This window comes from Aristolochia californica, unplaced genomic scaffold (assembly GCF_029961685.1).
Source record: "Aristolochia californica isolate CCGP_79_NKW_82.1479 unplaced genomic scaffold, dmAriCali1.0.hap1 SCAF_1, whole genome shotgun sequence".
Lineage (NCBI taxonomy): Eukaryota > Viridiplantae > Streptophyta > Magnoliopsida > Piperales > Aristolochiaceae > Aristolochia > Aristolochia californica.
The window spans coordinates 56,759,656-56,777,901 of NW_027181770.1; the positions used below are offsets into that span (position 1 = coordinate 56,759,656).

Below are 18,246 nucleotides of genomic sequence, written 5' to 3' on the forward strand. Positions count from 1 at the left end.
TTTGAGGGTCTAAACTTGTGTAACCTTGTAGTAAATCCCTTTTTGGAGCAAGGGATTGTGTAGAGTTGCAAATTCTCTTGTGGGTCTAGGCTTGTGTTGTTTAATTGAGGGCAATTGATGTAATTTTATTTTTGTAACTATATTGTATGTGGCATTGGGTTTTTCATTTACTATATTATCCCATAAAAATGAAACTATACAAGATTTTAAAATTGGCATTTTCTGACATAAATCTATTCTCACATAAAATCTATGTATCTAGGTCACATTGAATTCATTTTTAGTAATATTAACTTTTTTACGTTGCATTTTTCATGTCCGATAACTCACGTGATCTACTAACATATAGTTTATTATATAGTAATAAATCGCTCATGCGTTGTTTCAATGTCGCAGTAAACCCTTAAAATTTTGGTTTCATATGTGATCTCTTTTTTTTTCCCTATGATGTTCTACTCTTATGCAGAAGAATGAGGTTAATTAAAACCCTCCTCCCGAAGCTATGATAAAAATATAATATTATAATTATACCCAAATTCTGTCGTTCGGATTATATTGCCACGTCACCGGTAAAATCCAACACGTAAAAAAACTGCCACCCAAGTCGTTCAAATCCGCAGTAACGTCCGTAACCAACGCCACGTAAGCATCCTGCCAAATTTCACAACGGAAGCGTTTCCGGAAACTACACGTGGCTTTCGGCTATTGGATATGTGCTTCCTAGTGTAGTAAGCCCGTCTTCAACGCATTAACTCTTGCTCTCTTCGCCATTGCAGCTCAGCATGCTCTCTGCGCGCGTGCTATAATCTACTACTCTCTGTACGCCCCTGGTCTCTTTTCTTCTCCATCCCGGGCGTCGGTTTTGGCCGTAGAAGTACGATCGGAGGAGATGGGGAAGAGGAGGGGTGTCAGGGACCCAGTGAACAAACTCTTTGGATGGGTCCGGAGACGGTCGGCCAAGGTGAAGACCTTCCTTGGAACGGTCGCCACAGTTTCCGCGCTTGTTGCTCTTTGGTACTTCGTTCGAGATCACAACCACTTCTTCGTGGCGTCTGAAGCAGTACACGCTGCTGGAATCGTGGTTCTGATATATAAGCTCACTAAAAAGAAGACATGTTCTGGTATTACATTCTAATTTTCACGCCTCTCCATTTTGTGTCTTCCTCTGGTTCCGTTTTTTTTGTTTCTTTTCTTATTTTCCTAAAGTTACAAATTTTGGCATCTACCATTGGCCATTATCTGTCGTTTGTGCTTCCGACTTATTTTCCTTCTTCTGCGTTATTTGTTTGGCTTCCTAGGCTTTCTTGTTCATGCCAGCTTCCATCTGTTTGTGTTTGGTTCATGTACAGAATCAAACTTGCTTCCCCATTCTTCTTCTTATTAATATTATTACTATTCTATATTCAATTCAAAACAACAAATTTGCAGAATTATTGTTTACCAATAACTGTCGTTTTTTTTAAGAATTTATTTATTTAATGTCTTTTAGGCAACGCTATTCTAGTAGGTTGATGGTTCTATCAGATGGTTCCGAGTAATGTTTATTTATACATCTATTTAGTAAAATTGAATCTTTTAGTATCCAATATGATCTATGTCCACCTATGTGGCTTATAGAATAGTGGAAGGGAACAATTCAGGCGTAAAAACTAAAGCAGAAGGGAAGCATCCATAAGACGGGGTGTGGCATGTTACTGGTGTTGTTACCACTTGTGGCATTGTTATATCAGGAAAAGAAACAAAAATGATGCACAGAACTGTTGTTGTGCTGGTTAAAAGAGTTCCAAAAGGATAAGGGAACCAAATAATAGCTACCAAGTAAAAGGCAACGCTTTGAAAGTTATCAGAAGCCAACGGTGTGTCCTTATGAGATTGCCTGTGTACTTAAGGACAAGTTAAATCAGATAGAGAGTACCTCTGCAATGTCAAATTTAGAATTGGAATTTAATGCTAGAGCTTTCCCTATGGTGCTAACTCCCTATATGGACACTGTTACATTACATTAGGAATGGCAGTATGGCAGCTTTTGTATAATCTGAATCAAGCCCATGACAAAAACTACTCACCACTCTGAGGAAGAAGGATGAAAAAAGAATAAAAAAATGAAGAGAATAGAAGAGGAAAGGAGAATGTTACACCTGGTAACTCCAGGAAGAAGAGAGATAATAAATGGTTTATTAAGTACTTTTCGGTATTCTGTTAAGGTTATTGCATCTAAGAAGCTTTTTCTTTGTTATACTCGTCTAAAATTGAGCATAAACATTCAATTTATGAAGGGGACTACTGTATTAAGACCCTGGGGGTTTAAGAGATATTTTGAATGTGAACAAAAGCTGATAGGTTACAAATAACAATTAGAGAATAGATAAGGAAATCAATAAAGAAAGAGAACTGGAGACAGGAGTTGGTTGTCAGGGATAGAGAAAGAATAAAAGTAGACAGTGCTATAACAGTTCATGTGTGTTAAGCTACAAAAACCATCTTCAAGTTATATTTATTTTAACTTTTGAAAATGTTTTTGATAGCTTTGCCTGAATGGTACAGATTGTCTTAGGTGTGACTAGTATAGATTGTTTGATGCATCTAGGGGGAATCACTTTTGGTCCTTAATTGGCTAAGGTTCTGTCAGTCATAGGTAACCTCAACCTTCAGTCGGTGCCTTCCAATAATGTTCATGTTTGTGAGAATTTAATCTTTATGGCCCTCCAAAGTCCTTGTTTGAGAAAAAAGTTATATTTCAGTTCAAAAATGTAATTTTTATATCCTTATTTCTTGTCTATATGGAAACTATTTTTTGACATAGTACTTGTTCATAGGAAAAATTACTCAAAATACACTGGAATGGGAATTAGTATCTGTAGTACGGTTTTGAATAGTTCTGATATAATCCACAATATTGCCCATAGAAGGGGAGCTAGAGGGATCACTTGGGTATTTTTTTTGCAATTAACAGGGGTAAAATTGGAAGAATTATGGAAAATTGGGAGTCTTAGTTTCCTTTTGATGTAATTTCTTGACTTAGAAAGTCCTAGAGTCTTAGAGTCCTAGTCTAATCGTTCTTGAGGTCATATTTGAACTTAGATTTTTTCTATTTTGCATGAATTGAATTCTATAAATAGAAGAGGCTAGGCTAGGGAAAAACTATGCCTGAAGCCTGATTTAAATTTATGTTTTTCTCTCTCCCTCTCCTCCAAAATTCGTGCTCCTCCCTCCCTCTCTTCTCATGCATCCCCTAACCTTAATTCTTTCTCTTCTCTCTTTTCTTCTCTTCTCTCTTTTCTTCTTCTCTTCTCCTATTCCTTAACCCAAAGGCTCTTCTCTTCTTCTCCTTCTTCCCTCTTCTGTAATTTTATAAATTCTCAACCGTACTAACCCTCTATCTCTTCTCTCTTATCTTCCCACGTGACAATCCTCTCTCTCCCTCAATCTTTCCCTTTCTCTCTTCTTATTTCCTTTTCTTCCCTATAATTATCCTTACTTTTTTCCAGCCACCTGACTTCCAAATTCACTTCTTCCTTGCACTTAATTGAAGAAGATAGGTCCTTCCTAAGAAGGCATTTAGTGTTTATGTTTTCTATTTACATTTCTGTTAAGGAAGTAACTAACGGTTTGCCTGAAACTGGCATAACCTCTGGATAGAAATGAAAGAATCATGATCTTAATATAATTCCAACTACATAAGCATTATCAATTTGAAACAAGGGTTTTGTTGGGGGTGATTAATGATGACAAAAGGCTTAGTTGGAGGTTTCTGATAGATATGATCTATTAATTATTTAATTATTTCAAGTTTCAATTTTTTAAAATTAAATTAAATTTCAATTATTTATAAAAAAAAACTTAAATTCTTGATCTTTTTTATCTTCTGATTTTTTAAGTTTATAATTATATAATATTGTGAGTGATTTTCTGTGATTTTAGTGCAGTGTTACTTCTTTTTATGGTCACTCTCAGTAAATCGTATGACTGATTTCAACCTTTGATGCCTCTTGCAGGTCTCTCACTCAAGTCTCAAGAAATCACTGCTTTATTTGTGGCTGTGAGATTATACTGCAGTTTGATGATGGAAAATGATATTCATACATTTCTTGATGGTGCAACACTCATGTCAACCCTATGGGTTATATATATGATAAGATTCAAGTTGAAGTCAACCTACATCAAAGAACTAGACAACATGCAACTGTACCGCATTGTAAGTATGCATTGACATTCCATTCATAGATCTGTTTCTCCATGGACTGAGGATTGAAATAGTAAAAACTGTATAGCATAAGAACATTGACATTTGACCTGATATGACTGGTCCATTTCTCAGTTTTTTTTTATATTCTCATTGAGAAATTTCATGATGTTTTGGTTGAAACTCAGCAGAAATGTGCAGTTTTTCATGATTTTCTTGCTCACTCAGCCGAAATGTGCAGTTTTTTCATGATTTTCTTCAAGAAATTTGATATGCTATGGGAGCATATTGATTGTTAGTCCTGAAAGATTTCTCTTTTAAGTTTGCTTCTTAACAATGTTTATATATTTGTTCTACATTCTTCCAACTTGTTCCCCCAACTTCTTAAGTGCTTGTTTTGATTATGTGCTTGTTATGGAAAAATTTCTTGTTGTGCACTTGCAGTGATCTATTTAATGTGGACTTCGTGAAACTAGGTCTACATGTGAAAACCTTATACATCTTATAAAATGTACGTGCCTCATTTGATAACAATAGCATTGGGTTGTGTAATACAGGTCAATCTACTCAGAGCTTCCTGTTAAGAATACGTTGTAATGTATCTCATAAATAGGTTGGATATCATGTCCATTTATATCTGATAAACATATTCTTTTGGTGAGATATGTAGGCATTTCTTCTTAAAGGATCAGTTGTAAATGCAGTTTTTTTATTTTGTTTTATCTTTTACTCCGCATAAATGATGGAATCCATGTGCAGGTGGTTGCTGCTGCTATACTTGCTTTATTTGTTCATCCTGTCACTCCTCACTATTCACTCAACAGATTCTTCTGGGCTTTTTCCGTGTACCTGGAATCAGTGTCTGTTCTACCACAGCTGCGGTTGATGCAGAATGCTAAAGTATGCATTTGATGGGGTGCTATGAAATCAACAATTCGAAATGTAATATTAATGTTTTTTAGTGGCACTAAACTCATACTGAACTTCTCCCACAGATGGTTGAACCATTTACAGGCCATTATGTGTTTGCTTTGGGGATATCAAGATTTCTTAGCTGCGCTCACTGGATCCTTCGGGTATGACATGATCTTTTCATCAAATCCATGAGTAATAGTAACTTGATATATAATGTGGATATGGTGACTTTCTATTTGGGAGCAGTTGGAGCTCTTATACATGTATGTGCTGGATACTTAATCTCTTTTTGTTAATACAATGTAACCACTTTCTATTTGGTCTCTGCTTGTTCTCTCTTTTAAAACGGCCCACACAAGCAGGTGACCTCTGACCCTATTTTTCATCATAAAACTGTTTTTCAATCTGGTAAACCAAGTGCTCAGTTGCTCCAAGCTTGTAGTTCTTAACAGATCAATATGTAGTGTTTTGGTTTTCTCATGATATTATGTACTACATCCCATCTCCAAGTGCAGATTGTGGAAACTAGAGGGAGGTATTTCTACATTTGGGGAGGTGGGTACTTGTGGGTACCAGCTATCCTCATCAGTGAAACTGTTCAAACCTTCATTTTGGCCGACTTCTGCTATTATTATGTCAAAAGGTGACCATTCTCTCTCTCTCTCTCTCTATCAAGCTTCCCATTATTTGTTGAAAAATGTGTATTTGGATTTGCAGCATTGTGGATGGCCAACTACTGGTGAGGTTGCCTTGCCCTGTTTAATGTTGGGAAGCCACCTTTGGTGAGACTTTATTGATGTCAATGTAGGAGACTTGGACATTTATCTTACTCAAATAAGCATATTAACAAGCAGAGGGCATCATCAATCCAGTTCCTCTGGTCCTGTAACTTTGGATGATTTTCTTTTGTTATTTATGGTTGGGAGTCCTTTTTTGGAGCGGCGCCCATTATTACCATTATTACCTTGATCGGCCACACTATCCACGTCATCCCGTCCCCACCGTCTCACAAATCCCAAGGCGCGACGCTTCCTCCCTCTAGTCCTTTTCCACCACGTCTCCCCTGCCTTCTCGTACCACGGCAGGTTCTGACACTTCCCCACGTGTCTCATCCCAACAGCTCCTCGTCTCCCACTAGCATTAACTTCTTCTTCCACGTGTCCTCCCCACGCCTCACGTACGTGCAACGCCGCAGAAAAAAATGACAAAAGATAAGCCACGTGGCATATGCCGCCGGCAAGACAGCTAAGCCGTTTCGAAGGGTCGCTACCACGTGGCGTCCTGCAGATCGTCGGTACGGAACGGCCTCGTGTCGACAGCTCAACATGAAGGCGAGCGTCGTGGTGAAAAAACGCCTTTCTCGGCTCTCCCTACGGATTTATTATTTTTGCTTTTTTTAATTCCGACCGGTGGGGTCCACATTAAACTTGGATTAGAGGCGGAAGCTTAATTTGCTGCCCCGCTAATCCTTCCGCTTCGACTTACGTGTCGCCGCAAACTATCTCCGGCGCTACTTATGCGCCACGTGTCTCTCTCCTCCGTGCCCCGTTGCTTTATATCAGAATCCCCGGATTCGAGCTGGGACGAGACGTAGAAGGAGAGACGAACAACCCTAAATGCAGATTTTTCTGTGATTCGTTTTGTTAAGGGAAATCGGAGATATGGTGTTTTAGAGGCGGAGAGATAGAGAGAGATGTCGGCATTGGCTATGGTTTCTGAAGGAGAGGAAGAGGTGGAACTCAGTTTAGGTCTCTCGATAGGTGGATGTTTCAGGAAAGCCGACAAAACGGCGACGGCCGCGACGGCCACCACGATGGTGAATGATGTTTTTCACAAGTCCATTTCTTCTCCGAGATCCTCCGAGATCGATCTCGATTGCGAAGGGAGGGAACGACTCGTGGCTAGATCTAATGCTTCTACGTTGGTAGATGCGGAATCCAATGCCGCGGATGACCTCTTCAAGAGGAAAAAGGAACTTCATGCTCTTCGGAGACAGGAAGCGAGGAAGAAGCGCGATGAGAAGCAGCAGAAGAAGGGTCTCGCCCGAAGAAACGGATTTCTCGCGAATAACCACGTTCCAACGAGCACAGTGAACGACCGAGCGCTCTTGGATGCCCAGGAGTTGCAATGCAGGTTAAGTGATCGAGCCGTGAAGGAGATTGAAGCCTCTTGGGCAGATAGGATTTGTAAAAAGAAAGAAAACGGTAGTGGTGGTTATAGTGGAGAGCAGAATGTGTCGCTGACTCTAAACCGGAACCAACAACCTGCTTCTAACCCTAACACTTGTTCTTCTGCGCCCTTTCCCGTAATGTCAATGCAGTACCCATTTCATCCTGTCCAGTATATGCCCTATGGGAATGGGCTTTCGTTTCCTTACATGATGCCATGCTGGGGGCCGCCGGTGGCTCCCCCCACATCCTCCGGTCTGGGTAGGGATAAAAATATCTTTCAGCCTGTTCCGGTGCGGCCCTTCCAGCCACCGAATTCGTGTCAGAATGTTAATCAGATGCCTGGTGATCTGGAGCGGAATTACGGAAGGGGCACTTCTAGTGGATCGCAGGGTAGCAGCGCTTCCCTCGTCTCCAACAGTCAGAGCGCTTCATTGCAAGGTGAATACTATTTTATTGCCCTGCATTTCCCTACAATTTGGTAATAGGTATAAGTTTGGAGCTTCCGTTTTTAGAGGACTTTTCCGAGATAGGATATCACGGGAGGATTTGTAATGCATTGGTTTCTTAATTTCTTTTACACGTCACGCTTTTGCAAGTATGGTGCTTAATGAGTTTCTCTGTGGCTTGTCTGCTTCATAACCTTAGACATTTTGATGATCGCTGCTCTGAAGCCTGGTATGATATCTGTACATTTGGTTAAATTTGTGTCTTATTTGTTCCCATACGGAAAGTAATGCCGTTGTACATTGCTAAGTAGTAAAGTAGGTATTAAAGACTAGATCTATGGTGTTTCTTATTCTGGGTATAATGTTGCATCTGTGTACTCTTGTCTGGGAAGATAATCTGATATTGGAAAGTTATTTGTTGTGGAGATCTGACCAGTACCCGATCCATGAAATCATCTTGTTTGACATTCACCTTGTGGTGTTGAATGACTAAGGCAATTCTTATTTGATTCATGATACATTTGAAAAGTTGTTGGTAAGGCACATTTATCTTACTGCAATGATTTTTGGAAAGCCTAATGCAATTCAAATTCTCAGAATTAGGTTAAATAAACGTAAATAGTTAATTATTTGAAGAGAATTTTATAGATTGGTTTTCAAACCAAATCAGAGAAGCTGGTTTGAAAGTGAGCATAAGGTAATGTTCAAGAAAGCATAGGGAGAAATTGGTGTTGACATTTACCTCTCTCATTGAAGTTTTCTGAATAGTGATCCATGCTTTTTTATCACCATCCATTTTCAGTAACACCTTGGAATTGGTCCTTTTTAAGGGGAAAAGGAAACTTAGAAAAAGGGGATAGTTCTTCATAAATGTTGACAACCCTGTATCGAAAAGTTTGATCACAAGCAATCTAAATTTTCTCTTTGTAGTTATAGTTTAGAATATTTTTTCTTTCAATTAAATACTAAATTTATTCTATGTTACAGTTGACTTGGTGGTTGAGATTATTTTGTTTCACTTGGTTTGACTTGATCTGTAGGAAGATCTTACTTGGCATTGCCTTCGAGTTTGTCATATAATAATACAATTTGTTCAAGCTTGTGAAGCATCCAGCTGCCAACGTTCTTATGGAAAGCAAGTGATTTCATTCTTAATCAGTTTCAACTGGTGCCATGAAAGAGTATTATGTAACAAATGCTAGTAAATGCTAAAAAGAAATAAGAAACTCAACGGGCGCTGCTGTTCAGAAGATGTTTGGGAAGTCATGCTGTTCTGATATCTAGTGTAGAAATGTTCAAATTGGACTGCAGCGCCTCGAGTGTTTCCGGGTTCTTTACTGTTAGTTTTTTCATCTGCTGGGTCTAAATATATCTCGTAAATTTTTTACAGCAGGGAGCTGCAGTGACACAAAAAGCTACAGAAGCCGCTCACCAGCAGAGCTAACTGAAAATGCTAAAGCCCAGTCCGAGTACAGCGAGTCAACCCCTCGGAATGAGTCTGTACAGATTACTGAGGCCAAGGATAAAGCCGTGTCAAAGATCAGTCCAGGGACGCTGGAGGAACCTACTCAAACTGGACCGTTTTCATCAAGTAAGCCCTCGTCTCCCACGCAAGAGGGAGTAAAGGAACCTCCTCAATCGCCTTTGCTGCCCCAAATGCCTTGCGTTTCCACCACTGGTGATGGACCCAATGGGAAAACAATCATGGGGTTTCTGTACAGATATACAAAAACAGAGGTTAGCATAGTCTGCGTTTGCCATGGGAGCTCCTTCTCACCGGCCGAATTTGTGAAGCACGCCGGCGGCTCGGATGTGTCACACCCATTAAAGCATATAATTGTGGTTCCTTCAGCTCTTGGGTGAAGGTTGTGATTGCTCCGGCGTCTTTCTTGGCTTGTTTTCCTAACAGAGGACGGACGGTGGGGGCACTGTGTTTTGCTGACTGTGAAGTAGGGAAAGAGTGGATGCGGAGGATGTGAATATATACAGGAAAGAAACTCCAAACGGGAGTACTCTTTGATTTTTCTTCTGTGAGCTTTAAATGCAAATATTTTAATCTCAAACAAGAACGATTTCTCATCTTCTTTGCCAACCATATGACTACAAAACATCAATTCTCAGCTCACCGACTTGTGCATCTTGATTACAAGAAACGTTCTGATCTTCATCCGCTCCATTTCTCCTCTTGTGGATTCTGTTTATTAGGGATATCTTCTTGTCGTGGGCTGTCGTCGAGGAGCTATCTCGCCGGAAGCTCTTCTGCCCCTCCCACCGGCATACAGCTAGGTATTTTCTATCTTTATCACTTTCTCTCTCTCTCAGTGAATCTTCACCCCTCGCTGTGTTCACCATCGAACTCTTCCTCCACCGATGAAAACTAAACCCTTATCTCCCTGTTTGCTCCCCGTTTTCCTCCTTCCCTTTCTGTTTCTTTAATGTTTTTTTTCTTCTAATATGTTCGCCAGCTTTTGTTTTATTCTATTTCTTGTCCTAACTCAGATATGTCTGCCTACTAAAATATCAACTGTGTACTGATTTTGTTCTTTTCTGTTTGATGGGGCTTGTGAATTTTGACATGACTACTTGATTTCTCTTCTATTTTGACCACAAATAGCACTAATACTAGCAAAATATGACAAACTGAACCATTGAATCTAATATCTGATCACATTAGCTCATACAATCATAAGCCACAGTAAAGCATAAGCCAACAAAACCATATCAATATTAATTTGATACGAAGATGCTTTCAAATATTATATCGATTGACCTTCTTTTTTTTTTCTTCTAATGTTCTCTACCCATTCGAATTGGAAACAGAAATAGATTTAATAAGAACCCCATCTGATGCTGAATATTTGAACAAAATCTTTTTCATCGAACAAGTCTTTATTCGATAAAGACTACTTTTATACGAAGAAGAATCTGGTATCAGATTCACTGAACCAAATGCCATACAAGCAAGAGTAAGACATTCCAAAAGCTACATCCATTTATCCCATCTGCAGCAAGCCTAACATCTTCAACAGCACTAGGAGACGATCAAACCTGGTGCACTTTTGGCTTACGAAACAAAGGACAGCAAAACAGAAAAAAGAATTACTTTGCTGACACAAATTTTCCTCTTCATGAACTCCACTGACGATCCTTCTAAACCCATTCCAATATATATTGTATATACACCGTGCAATCAACACTACCAACATGATACTGGAAACTAATGTGGTAGCCCTACTTCTACAGTCAACACATGCAATTGGGTCATTTTGCAAAATGGTTGAAATGCAAGCAAACATTATACGATAAAGGAGGAACGTGGCAATGGCTCCTCCTTTTCTTTTCTTTTCTTTTCCTTTTCCTTTTCCCCGCTATTGTACATTTCTTGTTATAAGATCCATATGATACATATCAAAATTGTGTGGTACGTGATGTATGACCATGCTCCTCCCCTTCTTTGGAGTTCAGGTTTCAAAATTCCAAAAACTAATGAAAAGGGTGCCGTCTCTGGCATCTACTCCTTGCGAGTGGCTTGGACTGGAGTCGTAACAAGCTTGCAGCCCAGGTAACAGACTGGTTACCCCGAGTCCTGCACGATGCAGCAACCTACTCAAGAGTAAGTATAGGGTGGTGCGCTGTGTGACAGAATGCCATTGAAACAGCTTAGCCACAAAAGTCACATGCATAGACTCCGACTGCTGCAGATTGGAACCCATACCTGAATATCCAGGAGTCCCATCTCCTACTGTCATTATCTTGACAAATCATCAGCTCTTGTAATTTACTTGATCGCACTAGATCAGTGGGGGATCACGTAGGGTAAAGCACATATATCTGCAGATTCTATCTGCATTGCATCTGCCCACACAAGAGGCCTTGCAACTCCTGTTTCAACAACCTCATGCTCCACCTTAGCTTCTTGCCGACGACTTTTTTCACCCCCTAACAACCACTCCTGGTCATCTCCAAAATCTATCCATTCATCCATTTTGGGAATGGAATATATTTGGCTTAGGTACTTCACATCCGGATGAGGTGGTTTGGTAGACGATACTTCACCATTCTCACAGGCTTCTACAGTGAGGGGCAGCGGCCTCAAGTTATTTGAAGATGGGTGTGCATCAGCAAGTGGGAGTCTCAAGCCAATAGAAGATGAGACATTTTCTATTACACCATTAACTTTATGTTCCTTATTTGTTTCTACCTTCTTGCCAACAGGTGCTCCTTGTCGATCTGAAGCGCAAGGAATACGGACATGGTTAGCCTCTAATTTCCTTCCATTCTCCATGGGCGGATGGGAGGAAGAAGATTGTCTTGGCAATTTATTAGGCTGAATGTCATTTTCTGTAAGCAAAAAACAGTAAACAAAGGTAGAACAGAAGTGCAAAAGAGAGATTTAACATATTTGTTAAGAAACAATACATCCCACCAAAGGAGGAACTCACCATGTAAGAATCCATTCATCTCGAATTCCTTTCTCTTCTTGGGTTTTTCCTCATTAACAGCATTCTTCTCACCATTCTTCAGTAAGGGTTTATTAATATTAAAAGTACCCACTTGATCCTTTTTGCTGCTTTCTTTTAACTTGTCATGCTCTTTATGCTTCTGCTCCCCTTTCTCCAATTTCTCCTTCACTTTTTCCTTCTCTTTTTCTTTCTCTTTATCCCTGTCTTTTCTTTTCTTGTCCTCCCGATCTCTGTCCCTGTGTTTATTTTCCCTTTTATCATCCCCCTCCCTCTCGTTGCTCTTCTCTTTACCTTCACCCTTTTTCTCCAATTGCTTCTCCATGGGTTTACCCATCCCCTCTTGCTTTCTTCGTTCTTGACCCACAAGGCTGTGTGCCATCTGGTTCCCCGTGCCCCTGTAGTCCTCCCTGTCCCTATGCCTGTGTTGCCTTCTATCCTCACCCTCTTTCTCCTTGAACTTCTCAGATGGTAGGATTGCACCCTCAGTCCTTCTTTGATCTGTAGTAATAACGCAATCCACAACTTGATCGGCTGCAGCTCCTTCATTTCTAATCCTCTTTCCCAACTCCTCCAATACTTTTGAGTTCTTAAGCTCTTCAGCTCGTCTGTTGGTTTCACCCGTCTTCTCTCCATTGTGACTTTCAATTCTTCCTTCAATCTTCTTTTCATCTGCTGTTCTGCCTTTGTCTTTATCTTTATCCTTGTCCCTTTTCTTGTCTTTGCTTTTGTGTTTCTCCTTCCGATCTTTCTTATCCTTGTGTTTATCCTTGCTCCTCTCTTTGTCTTTTTTATCTTTTTTTTCTCTCTCCTTCTTCTCCTTTTTATGTTTTTTCTCTTTGTTCTTCTCCTGAAAATGACATTTTGGGTCAGGTACACAAAGAAATTAGGATTGACCTCTCTCATTTAAGATCCAAGAGAAAAGAAACAATCAGAAAGGCAGCACTACAAAATATTGAACTGCAAACCGTATAAAGTTCTACCTGCAAACTACACTATGAGAAAACAACTTAGTTCACTGAGAGCCAATAAAGAAGCCAGACATTTACATGGAAAAAGAAAAACTAAGTGTTAAAAGAGAATCCAGAGTCCAACAGATACAGCAAAATTGGAGGAAATATATGAAATTCTGAAAAAGAAGTGACAAAAGAGACAAACAAATTAAACTATAGTTAACATATGCACTTATTAGGCACTTGGATGATGTTATTATGTGTGAATGGCACACAAACAATCAGGTCCTTGCCTTGAGCCATGAAAAAAAAGGTCCTCATCATTATCTAAGTTCTCACAGTAAATATTTACATTTTTATTTGTAAAACAAATTATCCTTCTTCCAACTAAACTATTGTAATTAACACGATCCTGTGTCTTCTCCGCATCGAAGTGATCATAAGCTTTCCAGTAGTTACTACCGCCTTATGATAAACTCTTTGCAGTTCAGGTAAAGGGGACATGTGCTTCCTTATTTGGCACAAGCATAAAATTATATTTAAAATTCTTTAAAGGCCACCAGAAGAAACTACATAACTAATATCAATCCACTAATAGGAGTCACTACCATAGCCCCATGACTGATGCAGAATGATTCCATTAAAAATCAGTAATCTTTTAACACTATTAAGTGGACCTTGAGTGTTAATGGCAAACTGAAATGTAATAAATACAGTCAAAGAAGACAGGCATCAGAAATGTGTAAATACCACGCTTACAGTCAAAAGAACGAAAAAAAGTCAGTCCTTCCCACATTGTATCAAGCAGTAACAGATACAGGTTACATGTCAACCACTTATCAATAAATTTAAGTATCACTATACGCATCAAACACTAATCAATAAATTTAAGTATCGATCAGTAAATTTAGTTTGTTCAGCACCAACCACAAGCTTTTTTTAAAGAAACAAGAACCCTACACAATGATACCTCCCTCCATCCATCCCTATCCCAGAAGTTCTTTGAAGATTCCCTTGCCACAGCATGAAGAAGGTTAAACTGCAACAGATATAATAGTTCATTCTGCAGTCCTCAGGTGTGTATGAAGAGTTCCTTAGCATTCTAGGGCCTTTACTCGTCCACAAAATATTAAAAAGGCATTCCTATGCAGATTCAGGATCTGAATAGAAAAGCATACAGGATAAAGATGTCAAAAATACTCTCTTCCCCATGTGTCCAAAAGGTATGTATATGTTTTCTTTCCAGGGATCTCCTAAAAATCCTTGAGTCACTCTATTGCATCTATCAACATCAACCATTCGATGCCACCAATGAGATATCCATATGCAGATGCAGGATTTTAATAGAGTCCAAAGATTCCAGACGAAGGTGTGCAAAACCCCTCTCTTCAGCTCTACCTCCTCTCCTACAAACATGTATTTGTTTTATCTTTGTGCAACTGGAACAAGAAACAAATCTAAAGGCAGATCCCTAGTCATCTAACTACCATTATTATATTAGATTATCAAACAAATCAAAGGAATTCCTATAACACAACAATGAGAAACATGTGCAGATGAAGTAAAAAGTTTTAGCGCCAGATGCACATAATTAGGCCACCATGGCAGAAGGTGGATAAGACAAATTAATGGAAGATCTGATTGTAAAGGTCCTAAAACTGCAAAATCCCTATCCATTCAAACTGCATGAAGGGCATAGTATGAAGGAAGGGCCTAATAAAAAGCATAAGGACCCCAACCAGTAACTTGTTAATGTTAATTCAATTAAAACAACAGTGGGAGTCATCCCTAAATGACACAGAACTTTTGGAATCACCTCCAACTGACACAGAACTTCTGCACCTGTGAAAATAGATGTTCCATGAGAAGGTTGAATAATCCATTAGTGCGCACCTAACAACAATCTTGAAACATTAAAAGCCACATGTAGTTATCAGGATTCCCCATGATCCTTAGGTTGTAAAGTAGTTAAACAGAATGCCCCATCTAAAACCCATAGAAGTTGTCATGATGCATCTTTCTGACTTCGTTTAAGTGGTGATATCAGCAACAAAATAGCAGCTGTGTGATGACATATTAGAACCCAACAGTTCATATATACTAAAGCTAAGAATATGAGAAGCACAAACCATAGCCAGTCAGCAGATCTCAAGCTCTATACAACCTCTAGAGCGTGGAAAAATCCTAAAAACATTAGTTCCAAAAAATGGCTCAGCAAGTACAAACTTCGAACAAGAGCCCATCCTACTGAAGAGATAGTTCCAGTCCACATGTTAGAAAATTTGTACTTCATCAAAAGGCAGACCATGTCTTCTTCCCAAAACAGGACAGCAAATTTAAGCACGGCACACCTTGAACTTGGACAGAGAATAATGCACTAAGAATAATGAGAAAACCAAACATCCTCATAAACAATGTACTTGCTAGTTCGAAACATAGCTGAAGTCAGACACCAGAAGAACTACACTTCAGTTGTTGCTGCAGAGACAAAGAGGAGATGTCCTTGTTTCTGATGAACTTATTTACAGTATACCAAACTATGGGCCACTGGGGAGTGTAAAAGAGCATTGAAGTGGCATAAAACAAAAGCTTGCTTCATAAAAGGAAAATAAAATCCAATCCACCATAATCAGCCAAAAGGCCCTCAACACAATAACTTATAGCATAACGAAGACTTCGTCTTAAAGAATAGCCGTCTATATTTGTTCATTGAACTCACCAAAATGCACCTAGGATAAAAAAAAAAAGTACAAACTAATGAAGCCTTTGGCTGTTATAGGATAAGTCCTACTAGTTTCCATATTTCAGAAATACAAAATAGAACACAAGGTTCTCACCAAACCAAGGAAAGAAGTAACAAGATAAAAGGGAAAGCAGATTAACCTTTGCAAGTAAATCTGCGACATCATCCTTAGCCTTCTTTTCATATCCAGGTGGCGGAAATGGAAAGCAGCGAGACATTGCACAGTAAACCCAGATCAGCGTCGTAGGCCAAAAACACTGCTTCTTCTCCAACTAAAAATTTCCAGATGTGACTTAGTTCCAAAAAGTGAAAGAACCAGCAACCGTAGTCTTCTTGTCCATGCACCATGTCACCACATTCATTTCTACCTTCACTATCGTTCCATTAATCCCAGAGAAAAACTTCTCAAAGTTCGATATTCAGTGCCCTTGCCACTATAGATAACCAAACTTACCACTCAACCAAAAATTACTAAATAAAGTGGAAAAATCTAAAGATAATTAGTCCCACGCACTAAGTTTAAGCCAAAGCGTTGGTAATCTGATCCTGTGCCTCGTCCGCAGACCAGAAAAGAATAATCACCCGTTATTTATTAGCAAAAACCAGTATCGGGTTTGCGAAAAGAGCATCTCCCAGAAGCCAAGCGAAGCAAGAAAATCCGAGCTGGTTCGCCAACCAGAAAATGAAAAAAATTCACATCAGTGTAACTCAGACGAGTCTTGTGCCATATTTTAAAGTGCAGTCCTCTTCCATAGAGTAAAAAGACCCTCTAACTCGCCAAAACATCAAGAAACTCAACAGCGGAGCTACTGAATTCACACGACAGACTTCCAGAAAGATCCGAACATAAAACCATTCTCGAGATCTCTGAAGCACCTCAGCAGTAACTCGTGTCTTGTCTTCCTAGCACCAATAATTTTCAAGGCTGATCCTGACCCTAACAGCGAAGAGCGTGCACTACCAGAGCACGGAGGAGTAACGATCCGACGAAACCCTAGAACCTCCACCCCCAAGAAAATAGAAAACAAAGAATCAAAAACCCTAATCGGATGTTCCGCCAAGTAAACAGAGGAAATGATCAAGGAGAAGAAGATCTGAGGAGAGACGAAGGCCGGGGTAGGAATTACCTTGTCCGCTACAAAGAAGACATTTTGTAGGAGGACAAGATCCCCGTTGCACAATTTCCAAAGAGAGAAACAAGAAAATCTCTCCCTGCTCTGTCTGTGTGGGGAGTGAGTGGCCGTGTCTCGGTCTCTCTCTCTCTGTCTCTCTCTCTCTCTCTCTCTCTCTCTCTTTCTCTCTTTCTGTGGTGATTCGTTGAGTAATTCCTTCCTTGTGTTCTGTTCTGTCAATAATTTCTTCAAAAAGAGAGAGCCAAAATTGTTTGGGTTCTGCAGCGAAATCGTAGAAGAGATTGTTCAGAGGATACACGCGAATGAGGGAGTGTGGGTGTGCCCCTCTTTTTCCCCAGCTCCGCACTCATAAAAGAGAACCCCAGCGCAGGGAAGAGAATTCTACAAAACCAGGGAGAGAGGGTATTTATAGAAGAATACTGAGCAGTAAATGTCGATGCCTCATACTTCTCACACACACTAGGCGCAGCTCCAATCTGTGCACACCGTTCGTGGGACAGCACACGTTAGCACAACCGAGAGAGCAAAGCTTCCCCCCCCCTGCTCTCACCTCCACCACACGTTCCAGGCCAGTGCTAATGTGTCCCGTGGGCTGACCTCTCCGGTTTTCCACTCTTTTTGTATCGACTGGGCCGAGAAATTTTACTATAAGAATAATATCACAATAAATATAACTATATAAAAGTGATATATAATAAAACTAATATATTAAAAATATGAATATAATAACTATAAGAATATTTAAATAGAAATATATAATTTTATATCACATTGTAAGATATAATATAATATAAATAAATAAAAATTTTACTTTTATAAATTAAATCATTTTATTTTTTAGAAATTTTATAAATTTAATTATAATATTTGTAGGTAATATATAAAATATTATAATATATCATTATACTAAATAAGAAGTCTTCGTCTCCTTACTATGCCCATAATTTCTAGATTCTTTAATTAAATCCAATACATATTTTCTTTGAGATAACGCAATACCATCTTGAGATTGGCCGAGATTGTAACATTTCAATTATAAAAAAAAATAAAAAAAATATTCGATCACTCATAGTGAGAATGATATCATCCGCATATACAACTAACTAAATAATACCATTACTAGTATGCTTAACAAATAATGAATAATCCATCTCACATCTCTTAAAACCAAAAGCAACCAATCCATCTAGATTATGTTTGACTGTAAAAACCCATCTACAACCAACAAGTTTCTTTCCAAGT

The 18,246-nt window shown here is 39.2% G+C and overlaps 3 protein-coding genes across 6 annotated transcripts; 2 read left to right on the forward strand and 1 right to left on the reverse strand.

The window, feature by feature from the left end:
• Window positions 1-789: 789 nt before the first annotated feature.
• On the forward strand, window positions 790-5,964 carry LOC137952164 (uncharacterized). Its single transcript, XM_068799236.1, has 6 exons — window positions 790-1,121; window positions 3,996-4,195; window positions 4,943-5,083; window positions 5,179-5,259; window positions 5,614-5,741; window positions 5,816-5,964. The coding sequence occupies exons 1-6, from the start codon at window positions 890-892 to the stop codon at window positions 5,859-5,861; spliced, it is 828 nt and encodes a 275-aa protein (XP_068655337.1). The 5' UTR covers window positions 790-889; the 3' UTR covers window positions 5,862-5,964.
• Window positions 5,965-6,726: 762 nt separating this feature from the next.
• LOC137962553 (AFP homolog 2-like) lies at window positions 6,727-9,774 on the forward strand. Of its 2 annotated transcripts, none has more exons than XM_068809490.1 (2): window positions 6,727-7,707; window positions 9,106-9,774. In XM_068809490.1, the coding sequence occupies exons 1-2, from the start codon at window positions 6,792-6,794 to the stop codon at window positions 9,576-9,578; spliced, it is 1,389 nt and encodes a 462-aa protein (XP_068665591.1). In that variant the 5' UTR covers window positions 6,727-6,791; the 3' UTR covers window positions 9,579-9,774. The 2 variants fall into 2 exon arrangements, with proteins under 2 accessions (XP_068665591.1, XP_068665599.1); XM_068809498.1 differs by having other exon boundaries at window positions 9,109-9,774.
• An 898-nt stretch (window positions 9,775-10,672) lies between these two features.
• On the reverse strand, window positions 10,673-17,081 carry LOC137952149 (uncharacterized). Of its 3 annotated transcripts, none has more exons than XR_011112192.1 (4): window positions 16,012-17,081; window positions 12,158-13,025; window positions 11,431-12,056; window positions 10,673-11,301 (listed from the first exon to the last, which is right to left on the reverse strand). XR_011112192.1 is itself a non-coding variant. In XM_068799219.1 (4 exons), exons 2-4 carry the CDS (start codon window positions 16,087-16,089, stop codon window positions 11,512-11,514), a joined length of 1,491 nt encoding a protein of 496 aa, XP_068655320.1. In that variant the 5' UTR covers window positions 16,090-16,865; window positions 16,999-17,034; the 3' UTR covers window positions 10,673-11,511. The 3 variants fall into 3 exon arrangements, 1 of the variants encoding a protein (XP_068655320.1); XR_011112195.1 differs by having other exon boundaries at window positions 10,673-11,318; XM_068799219.1 differs by having other exon boundaries at window positions 10,673-12,056; window positions 16,012-16,865; window positions 16,999-17,034.
• Window positions 17,082-18,246: the final 1,165 nt, after the last annotated feature.